The sequence below is a fragment of the Monodelphis domestica genome, chromosome 4 (genome assembly GCF_027887165.1).
Source record: "Monodelphis domestica isolate mMonDom1 chromosome 4, mMonDom1.pri, whole genome shotgun sequence".
NCBI lineage: Eukaryota > Metazoa > Chordata > Mammalia > Didelphimorphia > Didelphidae > Monodelphis > Monodelphis domestica.
The window spans coordinates 380,998,180-381,014,528 of NC_077230.1; the positions used below are offsets into that span (position 1 = coordinate 380,998,180).

Here is a 16,349-nt window from a genome sequence, read left to right on the forward strand (position 1 = left end):
TTTGAACAAAGAAAGGGAAAACACAGTCCCTGCTCTCTAGGAACTCACAAAGGAGACAGTAGGAAAACCAGGCTGTATAGGCAGATAAAGTAGAGCTCATCTAAGGGAAGTTACCAAGACTAAAAGGGGATTGGCCAAGGTTTCTTGCAGAAGGTGAGTTTTGAGCTGGGACTTGAAAGGAAACCAGGAGGAAGAGAATCAGAGGCTTGGGGGACAGTCAGGAATAAAACTGAGTCAGGAAATGGAGTTTCTTCTTCACAAAACAGCAAAGAAGCCACAAACTATATGGGGAGGGAAAGACATCTGATGACTGGAAAGGTAGGAGGCAGCTGGGGACTTTACACACCAGACTTGGAGATCACATAAAGTCAAACAGGCAAGAACCCTCACCAGTCTGGTGAAAATCAGAGGATGCTCTCTCCAAGCTCTTTGGAAATCATATTTTTAAGGCAACATGTTGATATTCCGTCTCATGGAGAGAGGATGCTTTTACTCCTGGGATAGTCTAGAGACTCCCTTTTCTCACTCTTACCTTAAGCCATGATGACTCACTCCCTAATTTCCCATTTCCTCTCTAGGGACCCAAGGCTCTATTTAGTTTTATCTCTGGAACGGAGCTAAGTTGCCAGGAAGATTATCTTCTTCCACTCAGGAGGGCCCTATCGACTTCCTGCAATGATAGAAGGACTTGTGAATCCATTTGCGTCCTATTTGTCGCCCCCACCACCCTCATGGGACCTTCCCTGCCCCCATGCTTTTTTTAGACTGTCTTTTTGAGTTGCTGGAAGACAAAAAAAATCATCACCTGGTGCCTGATTGATTCATGAATTTTTCACTATTCATTTTTGGGAACAATCTCAGCCAAGGTGGGTAGCCCGATGCTATGTTTGTAACTTGCTCAAAGGAAGGGAGGAGAAACAAGAGGGATTTGGATAAATGGGTGGAGATGTGTGTATCCCCTGGGAGCTACCAAGGGACCAAGGTTTGGCTCTGAAATTCCAGGAGAAGGTAGAGATCCCCAAATCCATACTTAAGTGCACATCAAAAAGAATGGACCATAGGAGAAGCTCAAGGATGGATCTGCCGCGTAAGACAAGAAAAGAAAATCAAGATCCCTGCTTTGCCCTCAGCTCAGGAGGCAGGGCTGATCCTGCCCCGTCCTACAGTGACTGGCAAAGTGAAGCTACCGAGCGTTGTTGGAAGGAATACAGATTGTCCACATGAGGCAGTCCAGTCCCAGGATCAGAGGAACAGAGATCTTAGAGGCAGAAAGACCTTGGAAACCACTGGCTCCAACCTGCTTATTGTAGAAATGAAACTGGGGCATGGGCTGACTTGGGGGCAAAGATGACAATTCTTAGGATCCAGATTTTGAGAGGGAAAGAACCTTCTGGTACAAACCCCTCATCTGACAGATGGGGGTGCTGAGGCTAGAGAGGGTGACTTGAAACTGAAGGATTTTTATCTGTTGAAATGACATTAAAGACAAATCATCATCTGCTTTGCCAATTCACCCTAAGGATCGTGGGACTTTCCGCTTGATTTGCAACTGAAAAATCTGTGTGTGTTGTCTCCCCTGCTCTCCAGCTGCCAGTAAAATTTCAGCTCTTGAAGAGGAGGGACTGTCCTACTTTTCTATGTATTTAAGCACTAGTGTCCCTAGTGCTTAGCATTTAAGTGCTTAATAAATTAATTTCACTCATTCATCTATTCATTCACTCACTCAGGCATTGATTCACTCATTCATTCATTCATGGTTCAGGGACACACAGTTGTAAATTTCTGAAGTGAGATTCAAGCCTATCTTCCCAACTCTGAGTCCATCATTCCAGAGAGCATATGCACCATTCTGCACCCATATTCCCTCACCTTCCCACTGAGGGGAAGGTTCATGGGATCATTGGTTTAGAGCTAAAAGGGGAAGTGTGTTTCCCCATATCTATGCTAGTCATTGCATCAAGACACTTGCTACCTTTTTAGTGTTGTTTTCCTCACTGGGTCAGCTCAGGAAGATGACAGTTGAAATCCAATTCACACATTTACTAGCAGCGTGACCTTGGGACAAGTCACAAGTAATTTGTTTGCCTCACTTTTCCCATCTGTAAAATGGGGGATAATCATAGCACCAACTTCCCATAGTTATTGTGAGGATCAGATGAGATAATACTATGATTATAAGGTACTTAACACAGTGCCTGGCACATAGTAAACACAATATATGTGTTATTTATATTATTTATATTCATGTAATTAATTATACTATTATTATTTCTATATTTCTATTTATTATTTATATAATGACAGTCTTTGTCCTCTTGGTTCTGCTTACTTCCCTCTGTATCATTTCATACCAGTTTTCCCAGCTTTCTCTGAATTCCTCTCATTGGTCATTTCTTAGGATGCAATAATATCCCTTACATCTAGATGCCTGTTTTGTTTGTCCATTCCCCATCTGATGGACCTATCTAGATGGGCCCTGTATGTCACCTGTCATGGCTGTGAACTAGATCTTGTCTCGTGTGTCTGGAAGGCCCATCCTCCTTGCCTTTTGAAACTCCTGCACCACCCCCTAAAAGAAGAGACCTCCCTTGATGCCCTCATAGTGTTCTCCCAAAGCCCATTTCTTATTTCTTTTGCAGAGGGGCAATGCAAAGGGCCAGGAAGAACCACTGACCGAGACTTTGAAAATCCAGGCTTACCTCCCTGCCACCACACAGTGCCAAAGAAGGATGTCCTTGGAGGTCATTGATCACACGCTTGCTAAAAGCATTTCTTAAATCAATTTTTATTGCAGACAATAATACAGCATGGGGTTCCCTGGGCCTCGATGCTGGATGATCAACCCAACCATGGTCCATATTTCACAAGAGCATTTTTTTCTGGTTCATGGGTAGCTGGGAAGAGAAGACCAGTGATTGACAACACTCGGTTTCACCTTGAGGAGCAGAGGCACTCTCTCTCCGCAGATCAGAGAGCCAGGTGACATGATTGGAAATTAATTCTAAATGGGTAAAAAGCACAGAAAATATATAAAATGGGGGCCAAGACAGGAGCAAAGAGTGGCTGACTCCGTTTATCATGTTGACATCACATAAGAAAGCACATTATATTGAAAATAGTGATTAAAAATGGGAATAGAATCCAACTGCATAGAAAAAAGGCAAAACAAGACAGAATGGGAGAGAGGGGAGAAGGGCCCTCTCTCGTAGTTGGCTTCTCCTCCCTCTGGCCCCTGGAATGAAAAGTCAGTGGGTTTCATAGAAATTCTCTGTAGAAAGGAATGTCCATATTTCTGTGTACTGAATGGCCTTTGACCAAGGTCTCATTTCGAGGTTGGCATGGTTCCTCATAGAGGAAAAGAAGGTGTCTATCCAAGGAAATTGCCCCACCTGATGTCTATCTGAGTTGGGAACATGGGCCTGACTCTTCCTTGAAAAGCAGATCCTGTTGTCGGGGTGCTCAGATCCTGGCAGTCATGATGGGGGCTGTCCAGAGGCAGGGGCTAGTGGGCTCTGTCCAGACTGTGTATGTGGCCCACTGGGAGTGGGTGGGCTTCTGTGTTGAATACCCAATCTTCCAAGGAGAGGAGATCATCTTCGGAGAACAGCAAATAGAGGTACCTAGAGGCCACCAGAATGGATTAGAAGAAGTTGTTAGTTGCTCATCCTAGGAGAATAGATGCTAAAAAGCCCCCATTCTTGCTAGCAGGAGCACTGGCTAGACCAGCATGATGGCTGGAAGTTAGGGGGCAAGTTAGAGTCCAACAAGCCAAATGACATTTGGGGAAACCACCTTCCCCCTCAGTTTCCTTATCTGGAAAGTGACGAGACCTAGGACTTTGCTTCCTTCACAGGTTTGTAGGTGGACATCAAATGAGCTTGTGGATATAAAAGCACATTGGAAACAGTAAGCTGTTGCTCAGAGGTAAAGGGCTGAAAACATGGAGCCTTGTGGACATGGGGAAGAGGTCCAACTATTCTGAAAGACATATAGAAACTGCGCCTCCACTTGTGCTTTCCCCCAGCTGAATCCAAGGACTCCAGTGGTACCACTCTCCACCTCTCCAGACAAAACTCTGTGGGTCAGTGCTTCCCATGCAGGCTAGAATGAAAGGCAACCAGGATCCCCAAAGCCAACGTTCCCAGAATTCCATCTCCACTCCACATCTCTATTTCCTAGGTTAGGGACTTCTCAGTTCACTCTGGGATTTTGGAACGAATTTCTTCCTGACTCCCAGCCTCCTCATTTCAGTCTACAAGATTTACTTCTTTAAAATATGACTTTAATTATAGAATTACAAAATTCTAAGAGTTGAAAGGGCCACAGGACACTGGACTTGGAGTTGGGAGGGCTCTTGGCTCCACTTCCATTTATTTTAGACACTTACCTAGATCACTCTGGACTCAATTTTGGGAAGCCTTAAACAGATGGTCAGGTTCAGTAAACAAATTCAGAGTAATTGAATATTTAGATTAGAATATTCTTTGAAATAGAATGGTAGGCCAATGGAATAGATTGATATACAATAGACAAAGGGAAATTACTTAGTAACCTAGTGTTTGATAAATCCAAAGAGCCCAGCTTTTTTTTTAAACTTATAAAGGTATTTTACCAATTAAATGTAATAACACATTTCTACCCAAGTTTTCCAAAGTTATATGATCCAAATTGTTTCCGTTCCTCCCCTCCCTCTCCCCTCCTGGAGCTGGCAAGCAATTTGATCTGAGACCCGAGCTTTTGGGTTAAGAACTCACTATTTAACAAAATTGGGAAAAAAGTATGGCAGAAACTAGGTACAGACCAATATCTCACACTATATACCAATATCAGATTTATATATAAAAAGTAATACCAAAAGTAAATTAGGGGAAAACAGAATAGTTTACCTGGTGGATCTATGGAATAAGTGAAGAATTCGTGGCCAAATAAGATATAGAGAACATTGTAAGATGTAAGATGAATCATTTTGATTACATTAAATTAAAAGCTTTTGCACAAACCAAATCAATGTAACCAAGGGAAACAACTGGGGAAATCTGGGGGGAAATTTTATAACAAATTTCTCTGAAAAAGGTCTCATTTCTCAAATTTATAGAGAACTAAGTCACATTTATAAGAGTTCAAGCCATTCCCCAATTGACAAATGGTCAAAAGATATAAATAAGCAATTTTCAGATGAAGAAACCAAAGCTATCAATATCAATAATCATATGAAAAATGTTCCAAATCACTTTTGACTACAGAAATGCAAATTAAAACAAAGCTGAGGTGCTACCTCACAAATATCAAATTGGCCAATAAATTGGCCAGTAAAGGAAAGTAGTAAATATTGGAGGGCATGTGGCACAATTGGGATACTAATGCATTGCTGGTGGAATTGTGAACGCATCCAACCATTCTATATCACACTCTCCTTTCAAGGATTGAACTCAGGACCTTCAGCTTATGCTGCCTACTGTGCTAAAGAGTCACTTGGCTTTGATCCAACCATTCTGGAGGGCAATTTGGAACTATGCCCAAAGAGCTAAAAAACAGTGCATACCCTTTGATTCAGTAATACCACTACTAGGTCTGTATCCTAGAGATTTAAAAAAAAGGGTGGGGGGAAGACCTACTTGTACAGAAATATTTATAGCAGCTCTTCTGGTGGTGACAAAGAATTAGAAATTAAGGGAATGTCCATCACTTGGGGAATGGTTGAACAAACTGTGGTACATGTTGGTGATGGAATACTATTGGGCTATGAGAAATGATGAGCAGGATGAGTTCAGAAAAAGCTGGAAAGATCTAAATAAACTAACGCAGAACAAAAGAGCAGAATCAGGAGAACATTGTACACATTGAATGATGATCAACTGCGAAAGATTTAGTTACTCTCAGCAATGCAAGGATCCAGGACAATTCTGAAGGATTTATGACAGAGAATGCTCTCCACCTCCAGAGAAAAATCTGTTGGGGTCAGATGCAGATCAAAGCAGACTATATTCAACCCTAGTTTATTTACAGTTTTATTTTGGCAGTTTGCTTTATAGGAATATTCTCTTACAACAATGACCAATATGGAAGTATGCTTTGCATGATAATAAATGTAAAACCCAGATCAAATTGCTTATCATCTCTGAGAGGGGAGAAGGAAGGAGACAATTTGGATATTATAATTTTGGAAACTGTAGGTTAAAAAATGTTATTATGTATAATTGGAAAAAATATCTTTGAATTAAAAAAGAAAATTATGAAAAAATGGCTTTGATGATTTGTAATTGAAAAAACTGAAAGGCATAGAAAATGGAAAAATAAATGTTTAGATTTTTAAAAAAGAATATTCTTTGGGGTCTAATCCCCAAAATGTCTAATCCCTTCATTTCACAAATGAGGAACCTGAAATCTGGAGAGTTCCTTTAGCAGCTGGTGCTACAAGAAAACTCCTATCAGTGAGGATCTTTATATATTTATATACATATAAATATATAAAGGTGTGTGTATGTGTGTACATATATGTATATATAATTGACCCATAAATCCCTTCTGACATAGTGATCACTAAGGGAAAACCCTATTCTCCTTTCATAGTCATATTTCAGGTTGCCTGCTGCCTTCCGGTAACTTCTTTCTCCCTTTAAGGTTGTTCTGGGGATTCATTTCAACCTCAATTTCCTTGGATTAAAATGCCAAGGGAAAGAGCGGGAGGAGAAGTCAGGGTCAGAACTAGCTCCTCTGGCATAGGAAGGAGATCTCAGACTTGGGGCAGAGAGAGATGTCTGTCAGACCTTAGGAACCACACCAGGATGGAGGGAGTGGAGAGACTCTGGGACACTATTTCCTTACAGGAGAACAGCATGAGGCTGCTTCTGGGAATTGGGGTGAGCCCATTCCTGGAGAAGCTCACCTGGGAAATGGAGAATAATGGCCCATCCATTTTATTTTATTTTATTTTTCATTTTTTCATTTTCATTTTGATTCATCTATTTTAATCACTTACTAAGAAGGTGCCAAGTTCCTGTTTTGAACTTCTAGAATTAGGTGCTGTAGCACCCTGGGGTCTTCCCCTAGTTATGGCTCTGGGGGAAAGAGACTGTGAAATTTGTCCCCAAGGAAACACCTCTGGCTCTTCTTACAGAGAAGGAAGGAGTCTCTTCCCAAAGTCCTGGACTTACTTAAGTGTCTCTGCCAGGAAAAAACTCTGCTGCATGTTATCATGTTCAGGAAATGTTGTATAAACATTCCGGATCCCAGAGAAGCCTGTTTCTATCCGGCAGTATTTTTCGAGGGCCTAGAAAAAAGGAAGAGAATATTAGTTTTTAGCAAGTGGTGGAGAGTGAAAGCCCTTAATGGGGATGAGAGGTAGAGGACAGTCCCAGGTGGGTTACTTCTCTGATCAGAAAATCTGTGCAATGGTGATGCACATGAAGAGGATGAAGACATCAATTCTTTAGGTTTATAAAACACTCCAGAGAGACTTTACCTTCATTTTACAGAAAAAGAAAAGGGGTCCAGAGAGGGCAAAGGATTTATCTAAGGTCACACATCAAATTGGCAGCAAAATCTAAATTCCAACCCAGGGCTTCTGATACTGTCTAATATCTTCCCATTATATCTGCTGCCTCGTCTTTTTTTTTTTCCTCAAGTCTTATTTGAAGTGACCTTAGCATTTGAGGACTAGATAGTACAGTGGATAGAGTGCCAGTCCTGGAGTTGGGAAGGCCTGGGTTCAAATTTGACTTTAGATATTTCTGAGATGTGTGATCCTGGGAAAGTCAATAAAGCCCTCTTGCTTAGCCCTTGTGTGTTTCTGTTTTGGAGTTTTTATTGGACAGAAAATAAGGGTTTAAAAGAAAAAAAAATATTATCAAAGCAAGAAATAGATGTGGTTACCCTTCCTTCCCATTTCCATTTTCAACAGATAGTCAAGGTCTCTCTTCTTCCTCATTCCTGCTATTGCTCCCACTTCCACCAATAGATCCCTCTTTCTCCCAGATCACTTGGGACCCCTTCCCATCATATTTCTGCATGTCTATGATTGAACACTTAAAACACTTAAAAACTGACTTTCAGTATTTCTGTCCAGGTTTCCTATGTTTGATAGGACCAATCAAGCAAGCTTTAAAGGGCTTACTATGTGTCAGGCAGCAGAGCAGGGATTGAGAATACAAAGACAAGGTGAAATAATTCTAGCCTCCAAGGAACTGACATTCTGCTGGGGTTGAAAACAACATGGGAGCCTGTTAGATCTAGACAGAATAGATTGGATCCCTCTTCTGTAGAACAGTCTTTTAAACATTTGAGGAAAATGATTCATTCCCACTTATACCTCCAACTTTCTCTTTTTTAGGCTAAATGTATTTACTTTAACTCATGTTCAACATCCTGGTCACCCTCTGGACTTGTACTAAGTCATTTATAAAGGCTTGCTTGCTTAGTCCTATCAGATATAGGAAATCTGACCAGGAAATACTGAAAGATAATTTTAAAGTGTTTTAATTATTCAAACATAGACATGTAAAAAATCTGGCAAAAATAAATAATAAAAATAAATAAGACTGAGAACTTTGAGGGCTTTTGGCTCCAAATTAGGTCATTTCAATCTTACCTAAATGACTTCAAGGAGTGCTAGCAATAAAGTTGTACTTGGTGGGGAGCAGCTAGGTGGCTCAGTGGATTGAGAGCCAACTCTAGAGATAGGAGATCCTGAGTTCAAATTTGGCCTCAGATACTTCTTAGTTATGTGATCCTAGGCAAGTCACTTAACCCCCATTGCCTAACCATTTCCACTGTTCTGCCTTGGAACCAATAAAAAATTGTATTTACTAGGATATTGTTGTAGTTGAATCACAGGCCAGGAAGGTCTTGCTCAAATAATAATCATGGTGATAATAATGATAACAATAATTCCAAATTCCCATAGTGCTTTAATAAGGTTTACAAAACACTTTGTAAAGTACTTAATATGACAGGGGCAACTAGGTGACATAGTGTATGGAGTGGAGACAGCAAGGCTCATCTTTTTTCATTTAAATCTAACCTCAGATACTTCCTAGCCGTGTGATTCTGGGCAAATCATTAACCTTGTTTGCCTCAGTTTCCTCATCTGTAAAATGAGCTGGAGAAGGAAATGGCCAACCACTCTAGTATCTTTGCCAAGAAAACCCCAAATGGGGTCATGAAGAGCCAGACAAAACTGAAATATACTGAAAAACAACAAATAACACAAAGTTCTTTCCTCCTGACAATCCTGTGATGTGGATAGGGTGAATATTATTATCCCCATTTCACAGGAGAGGAAAGTAAGATCCAAGGAAGTGCACAGTTATTGAAGTCCCTGGGTGGCACAGTTGACAAATGTCAGAACTGTAATCTGAGCCCAGGGTTCCTGATCCCCAGTTCAGCAGTTTCCCCTACACTAATTACTCTTAATGGAAAGAATCACAATTTATTTCTGTATGATTTTAAGGTTTCCAAAGGGCTTCCTTCACAGCCCAATGAGACAAGAAGTATATGTATTATAGATGAAGAGACTGGGATGCTGAGGAGGGCAACTGACCTACCCAAGGTCACTCAGCCCAGAAGCAGCAGAGCTCCCAATTCTGAAGCACAGTATACTCTGTCTATGAGGTAGATGGTAGAATAGGGAGAGAAGAGAAAGCTGGGCTTGGAGTCAGGAAAACCCAAGTTTAATTTTCACCTCAAATACTTTCTACCTGGGTGACCCTAATCAAGCCACTCACTTCTGTTTGCCTCAGTTTCCCCAATTGTAAATGGGTTAATAAAGAACTTATCACACTTGGGACACAGTAGGCACTCAATAAATGCTCCTTCCTTTCCCTTATTCCTAAGGGAGAAGATTAAAGAGAGGGATTCAATTATACCATGGAGAATAGTACAATGTGCTCATCTCCCACCAGTATGTTTTGGGCTTCTAAACATGAGAGCTTTTACAAGATAGTGTGAAAATGGCCTGGCTTCTTTTATTCCTCCTTCTTTGAAGATTTTTCCCTGCCTTTTTAAAATTATAAATTTAACAATCAACAAACCTAAATTCCCTCCTTGCTTTAAGATTCCCTCTTTTTTATTATGAATGTAACAATCGACAAACATAAATTATTCATCATTTGAATATTCATTCCCCTGTGAACTTTTGTTTATATATTATGTAAGTTTATATAAATTATATATGCTTACAAAAGTTACAGAAAATAAGTTTTGTTTATATTTCAAAAATCTATGTGAAGTCACAAAAGGTAGCAGCAGCATTGCCCCATTTTCTTTTCCCGGACGAGACTCACAGGTAAGGGTAGGTCACATCCCTTGGCGAGCTCTGGATGTGCCCTTACCTCAACAACTTCCCAGCCCCATTGGCGGTACTTGGGATCGTGGGTCAGGCGCCACATGTACATATAACTCTCCACCACTTCTGGCCGCAGGATGTAGTAGCTCTCACTGGGGCTGGAGGTTGTGGCTTCACTCCCAAAATCAAACCAAAACACCTCCGGACCCAGCTTAGTCTCTGAGGAGAAAAGGCACAGGATGGTCACATCCACTTACCTGGGCATCCAGGGACCCCAGTCATAGAATCTTGGAGCTGGGAAGGAGCTCAGAGACAGCCCACCTCCCCAGCTCAGCCTTCAAGTGAACAAGAGACCCTTCTACACCATATTCCATCAATGGTCATCCTGCTAGGGGAACCCACTGCTGCTCTGGGCATCTGGTACCACCCGCAGAAAATCTGTTTGTTAGGAAATGAAGACAGCAAGATTCTTGGTAACTCTCCCCCCAAGGCTCAGGTTCTGCACTTTGGGGCCAAGTCAAACACATTGAACCCTTTCCCTACAGCACAGCCTTTGAAACTCTGGGAGATGGACAGCTCCCTTGCCCCATCATGATGTCCCAGTATTTTCTTCTCAATTCAATTCAGCAAAGGGTTTGTTCAGACTAAGGCAAAGTCTCGTTGGTAGGGAAGGAATCCTGGAATTGGCACCAGAAGATTTGGGCTCAAGCCTGGCTCCTTCTGTTCCCTATTAGCGAAATGACTTTGGGTAAAGTCTTTTCTTTCTCTGGGACATAAAGGCATTGTCTATAAATTGAGCAGGATGGGTTAGATGATGCTATTAGCTGGCATTTCTGCAATGCACCAAGGTTTACAATTACTATTCTCACTATAGCCCTGTGAGACAGTCAGTAAATACATCACCATTCCCATTTTATAGAGGAGAAAACTGAGGCTAAGATAGGAGGAGTGACTTTCCCAGTGTGATTGGTCAGCTGGTCTGGTTACAATGTATTTTTCTTTAAAGTCCTATAGAATTCTAAATCATGTAGTATTTTGCCAGTTGAGAAATCAAATGAATTGGGGCAGCTAGGTGGCACAGTGGATTGAATGCCAGACCTGGAGTTGGAAGGATCTGGGTTTAAATCTGGCCTCAGATACTTCCTAATGGTGTGACCTTGGACCAGTCACTTAATCCTCATTACCTAGCCCTTGCCCTCCTGTCTGAGAGTTGTTACTAGGTTAGAAGATGAGGGTTTTTTAAGTAATCAAATGGATAAATGAATAAAAAAGCATTTAAAAACTAATTATATACCAATAATAATAATAATGTTATTTTCAGGTGTTTTTCAGTTGTGTCCAACTCTTTATGACTGCATTAGGGATTCTCTTAGCAAAGATCCTGGAGTGGTTTGCCATTTCCTTCTCCAGATCATTTTTCCAGATGAGAAAACTGAGGCCAACAGGATGAAGTGACTTGTTCAGGGTCACACAGCTAGAAGTGTCTGAGGTCCAATTTGAACCCAGGATTTCCCATCTTCAGGCCAGCCTCTCTATCCACTGAGCCACTAAGCTGCCCTCCTTCATCATTTGTTTTTTTAATTTAAAACTCTTACCTTCCATCTTAGAATCAATACTAGATATTGGTTCCAAGGCAGAAGAGTGGTCAGGGCTAGGCAATGGGGGTTAAGTGACTTGCCCAGGGTCACACAGCTGGGAAGTATCTGAGGTCAAATTTGAACCCAGGTCCTACCATCTCTAGTCCTGGCTCTCAATCTACTGAGCCATCCAACTGCCCCCTTCATCATTTCTTACAACCCACTAATATTCCAACACCCTCATATACCATAACTTATTTAGCCATTCACGTAATATTTACTATAAAGCACTTACTATGTGCTAATCTAAATGGCTGACCAAGTTATGGTATTTGAATGAAGAGGTGACCTCAGAGGTCATCTAGTTTCATCCTTCTTGGAATCACATAATGTTAGAGGTAAAAAGGACCTCGGCAGCATTCTGCTCCACCCTGTCTCCCATTTGCAAATGGGGAAGTGAAGGCATGAAGGGGGAAGCAGAGTGTTGTCTTCCAGGCCCCAGGGGATAGCCAGGGTCTCCCAGATGAGTAGAGGGGCCATAGAAGGGCTCTGGCCAGGGGACCTCTCAGGCAATCCCTCATCCCTTGTGTCTGTTAATGGAGAATAAGGTGGTGCTTGACACTGTTTCCATTTCTTAGTCTTCGGATTCAGTACTTGAAAATTAGGGAGCCTTTCCTCAGAGTTGGCAATATCTCTGGTCTGGGAGGTGGGAATGGAGGAGACCATGGTAAAGTGATTCAGAAACCTCGGCACAAGCGCGTGGATAGTTTACACCTTCACTAGTCCTAATGAAAAACCTTGTGCTGGCGGCAGAGAACCAAACAGCCTCAGAGTGCCAGTGGGGACTTCTATACCCTGCCTGCCGTCTGCAGCTGAGCAGTAGAAATGGCTTTCTGGGCTCTAGTTGGGTCTCTTCTAAGAATGGTGCCATATGGCCATGGGCAGAGTTCTTTCCCACTCAGGGTTTCAGGTTTTACATGAAGGGATTATATTGGTGACCTTGGAGGTCCCTAAACTCCAGGGATGTCCTGACTCTACTGCATGAACCAAATAATTTTTAAGGTGGTCCCTAAAAGGAGTTTAGGTTTTCTGGAAGGATTAGAATCAAAGACACTCAAGAGATGGAGTGGACCTAAAGACAGTATATAGAGGGTCAGTCTTAGGGATTATCCAGCCTAACTCTCATGTTATGGATGAGAAAATTGAGAATGAGGGAGGTTTAGCATCTAACTCAACATTATACAATTAGCAAATGTCAGAAACAGGATTAGAACTTGGGTCTTTCAACTCATTGGCTCTTGGGTTGTGTATCTTTTGTGAACAACAAAGGTACCCCTGAAATAGGAAGGGCTTGGCCCAAGTGACACTATGAGTCCCAGGCTCTGCCAGATGAATGGTGCCCATCAGAGTTTCAGAGCTGGAGGGGACATTGGCCACCCATCCAGAGATGATGCTGTTAAGGAGGGACAAGGACAAATGATCTCGAGAATGGTAGGTTTAACCCTGGGGACATCACTGACAGAGAAAAATGTTGAAAGCTTAAGCCTGAGTCTTTGATCTCCTTCAAATTATAACTGGAGTCTCAGCTGGGGCACCTTGGTCTGGCCCTTACTGCTGGAAGGAATGTCTGCTTACCATTTACTGTTGTGTTCAAGGCATTTCTCAACTATTATTAGCTGCTCTTTTGTATGGGGACTCAGCCCCCTTAAGGGGTTGGGGATAGGGTGGTGGGAAGGACCCTCAGGTAAGGCAAGGTGTCAGTTGTTCATTGGCTTCAGGCTTTATCTTAGTTTAGCCAGTGAGATGAGAACTGGGGGTGATCCCATAAGGGGCTCTGGTTTGAAAAGTGTAGCCTGCAGTAGTGAGAATAGGTCTCAGTAAAATCACAGCCATAACCTAGAAGTAGTCAGACACATAGCTTCCACAACTTTCCCGTTCTCTCCCATAATCCCTTGCTGTCCAAACTGCCACTCCAACTCTTGTCAATCAATCCATAGGATTCCAAAGTCTTCCTTGCCAATCCCTACACCCCTTACCCAGCATGAGAACTTAATCCAACTCCTTCCCAAAATACTAAATGTCCTGCCAAGAAAATCACTGGTGCAAGAATTCTATGAGAAACTTAACCAGATGGTTATACATTGACATATTGAATTATCACCTATAGAAAACTCTGTTCAGAACCACTGAGGTAGTCTATATCCATTGTATCTATCTTGTAAATCATTACTAACCACTGTCCCTGCAAAAGGCTTAACTAGTCCCTTAGCCTACATCATTTCCCCTATAAAGTATGTACCCAAATCATCAAACTTTGTCACTGGTCAGCAAGAGGATTTCTACATGTCCGTCTGTCTGTCAGTCTGTCAGTTTGGCCCTCCTATAATCCCAGAATTATTTTTCTCATTCTGGTTCATTGACTGAGTAATTTGTTGAGTATAACTTGACAGAAAAGGGGGGATATTCTGGGGGATTAATGCTGGGGGACCTTGTAACTCCAGGGGACTTAGGGAATTGTGGAAGCCCCTCCTTGTGGTTCCCTATCTCCTTCTGTCTTTCTGCCTCTTCTCCTCTTTCTGTCTATCTGACTTCCTCTGTCTCTGTCTTCATTTCTTTATGTCCATATTTTTCTCTCTCCTTTTTATGCCCCCTTTTCTCTCCCTCCCTCCCTACCCATATAATCTTCTCTCAAAGACCTATCATGAAAAAAATCATATCAAAGTCTTATAGCCCTCTCTTTCTCTACTGTGAAGGGCTTGGATATCCTTCCCAATGCCTGGCTTCTCAGACATTGTTACTGGCTTTCCTCTCTCCTCTTCTCTCCTTTGCCTTCTATTCTTTCTCCCTCCCTCTTGCTCTCCCTCCCTCCCTCCCTCCCTCCCTCCCTCCCTCTCTCTCTCTCTCTCTCTCTCTCTCTCTCTCTCTCTCTCTCTCTCTCTCTCTCTCTCTCTCTCTCTCTCTCTCTCTCCCCTCTGTCTCCCCCTCCTGCTTCTCTCCCTCTTGCTCTCTCTCCATCTGTCTGCCTCTTTCTCTGTCTCTCCCACCCTCTCTCTCCCCCTTATATCTCCCCCCTCTCCTGCTTCTCTCTCCCTCTTGCTCTCTTTCCCTCTGTCTGTCTGTCTCTGTCTTTTTCTCCCTCTGTCTCTCTGTCTGCCTCTGTTTCTGTCTCTCTGTCTTTCAGTCCATCTGCCTCCTTTTATCTTTTATCTGTCTCTCTGTCTCTGTCTCACACTCAAGGCCTTACCTGTGCGGATGTAAGACTCATGACACGTCTTTGTGATCTGGGCAGCAAGCTCCATGTAATGGTTCCTCTTTCCCATTTCTGCATCCTCAGCCCCCAGGGCAATCATACCACCAGAGAAACATGCCAGGTGCCCCATCTTATGGTCCAGGACGCCCCCTTTCCACTCAGCGATGTAGGTCAGTCCTTCCTGGGACTTCTGCAGCAAGTGGGTTTCTATCGCCTGAAAGGGAATTGGGAGGGTTTGAGGGGAACAGCAGGGAAGGGGTATGAGAAGAAGAAGAGGAAGTCAATCACTTTGTCTATTTTGGTAAATAACAATGAATCAGGCCCAGACACATGGGACCAACTAACCTCCCAGAAAGAGCAGGCCAGGCTGCCTGTGACTTTACTAGCTTCCATCTTTGGACAAACCAGCAGCCAATAGCACAGTTGCCAGGGGCTGTTCATAGCTGATCAGTGGATTCACCTTGAAATGTTTTTCCTCTATTAGAAGAAACTAGGGCCTCTGGACCCATTTTGAGGCCATTAGCAGAAAGAACTGATGGATGGTAAAGCTCTGTTCCAAACCTAATGGGCCCCCAAATGCTCATGAACTTAAAATCACAGATTTAGAATTCAGAGGGGCTTTAGCGGTCATTGAATCCAACACTCTGCTTTTGGCAGAAGAGGAAGCCATGGGCTGGGGCTGGGAAGTACCCTGTCCACAGTGGAGTTAGGGCTGGAGTGGAGGTTCCAAGCTGATCCCATAGGCTTGTAAAGCTGGAAGGGTCTTTGGGGTCATTTGTGTTCTGGGCAAACAGGCCATGAAATGCCACGATGGAGTGAGCCCCCTGTTATCAGTGATGAAAGGACCTGGTTTACTGTTGACCCCATGCCATTTTTTGGTGCTTGTTTAGTTGTTTTTCTGTTGTGTCTGACTCTTTGTGATCCCATTGGGGTTTTCTTGGCAAAGATATTGGAGTGGTTTGCCATTTTCTTCTCCAGTGGATTAAGGCCAACAGAAGTTCAATGACTTGCCCAACTGGCACAGCTAATGAGTGTCTGAGGCCAGATATGAACTCAGGTCTTCTTAATGTCAGGTCCAGCCTTCTAACCACTGAGCCACCTCTAATAATAAAAGCTAGCATCTAAATAGCACTTCAATATTTGCAAAGCAATTTGTACAGTTTCTTACCACACTGGATCCCTGCCACAACCCTGTGAGGTTGGTGCTTTCATTAGCTCTATTTTACAGATGAAGAAATTG

At 42.6% G+C, this 16,349-nt stretch overlaps 1 protein-coding gene across 2 annotated transcripts in view; it reads right to left on the reverse strand.

Annotated features, from left to right (window-relative positions):
- Positions 1-2,769: 2,769 nt before the first annotated feature.
- Positions 2,770-16,349, reverse strand: part of MAN1C1 (mannosidase alpha class 1C member 1) — a 352,377-nt gene continuing 338,797 nt past the window's right edge. For both annotated transcript variants that reach the window (XM_056795520.1, XM_056795521.1), the window contains exons 9-12: positions 15,104-15,323; positions 10,329-10,501; positions 7,155-7,270; positions 2,770-3,620 (exon numbers count right to left, since the gene is read on the reverse strand). In XM_056795520.1, the coding sequence (XP_056651498.1) occupies positions 3,503-3,620; positions 7,155-7,270; positions 10,329-10,501; positions 15,104-15,323 (627 nt within the window). In that variant the 3' untranslated portion in view covers positions 2,770-3,502. The remainder of the gene's footprint in view (positions 3,621-7,154; positions 7,271-10,328; positions 10,502-15,103; positions 15,324-16,349) is intronic.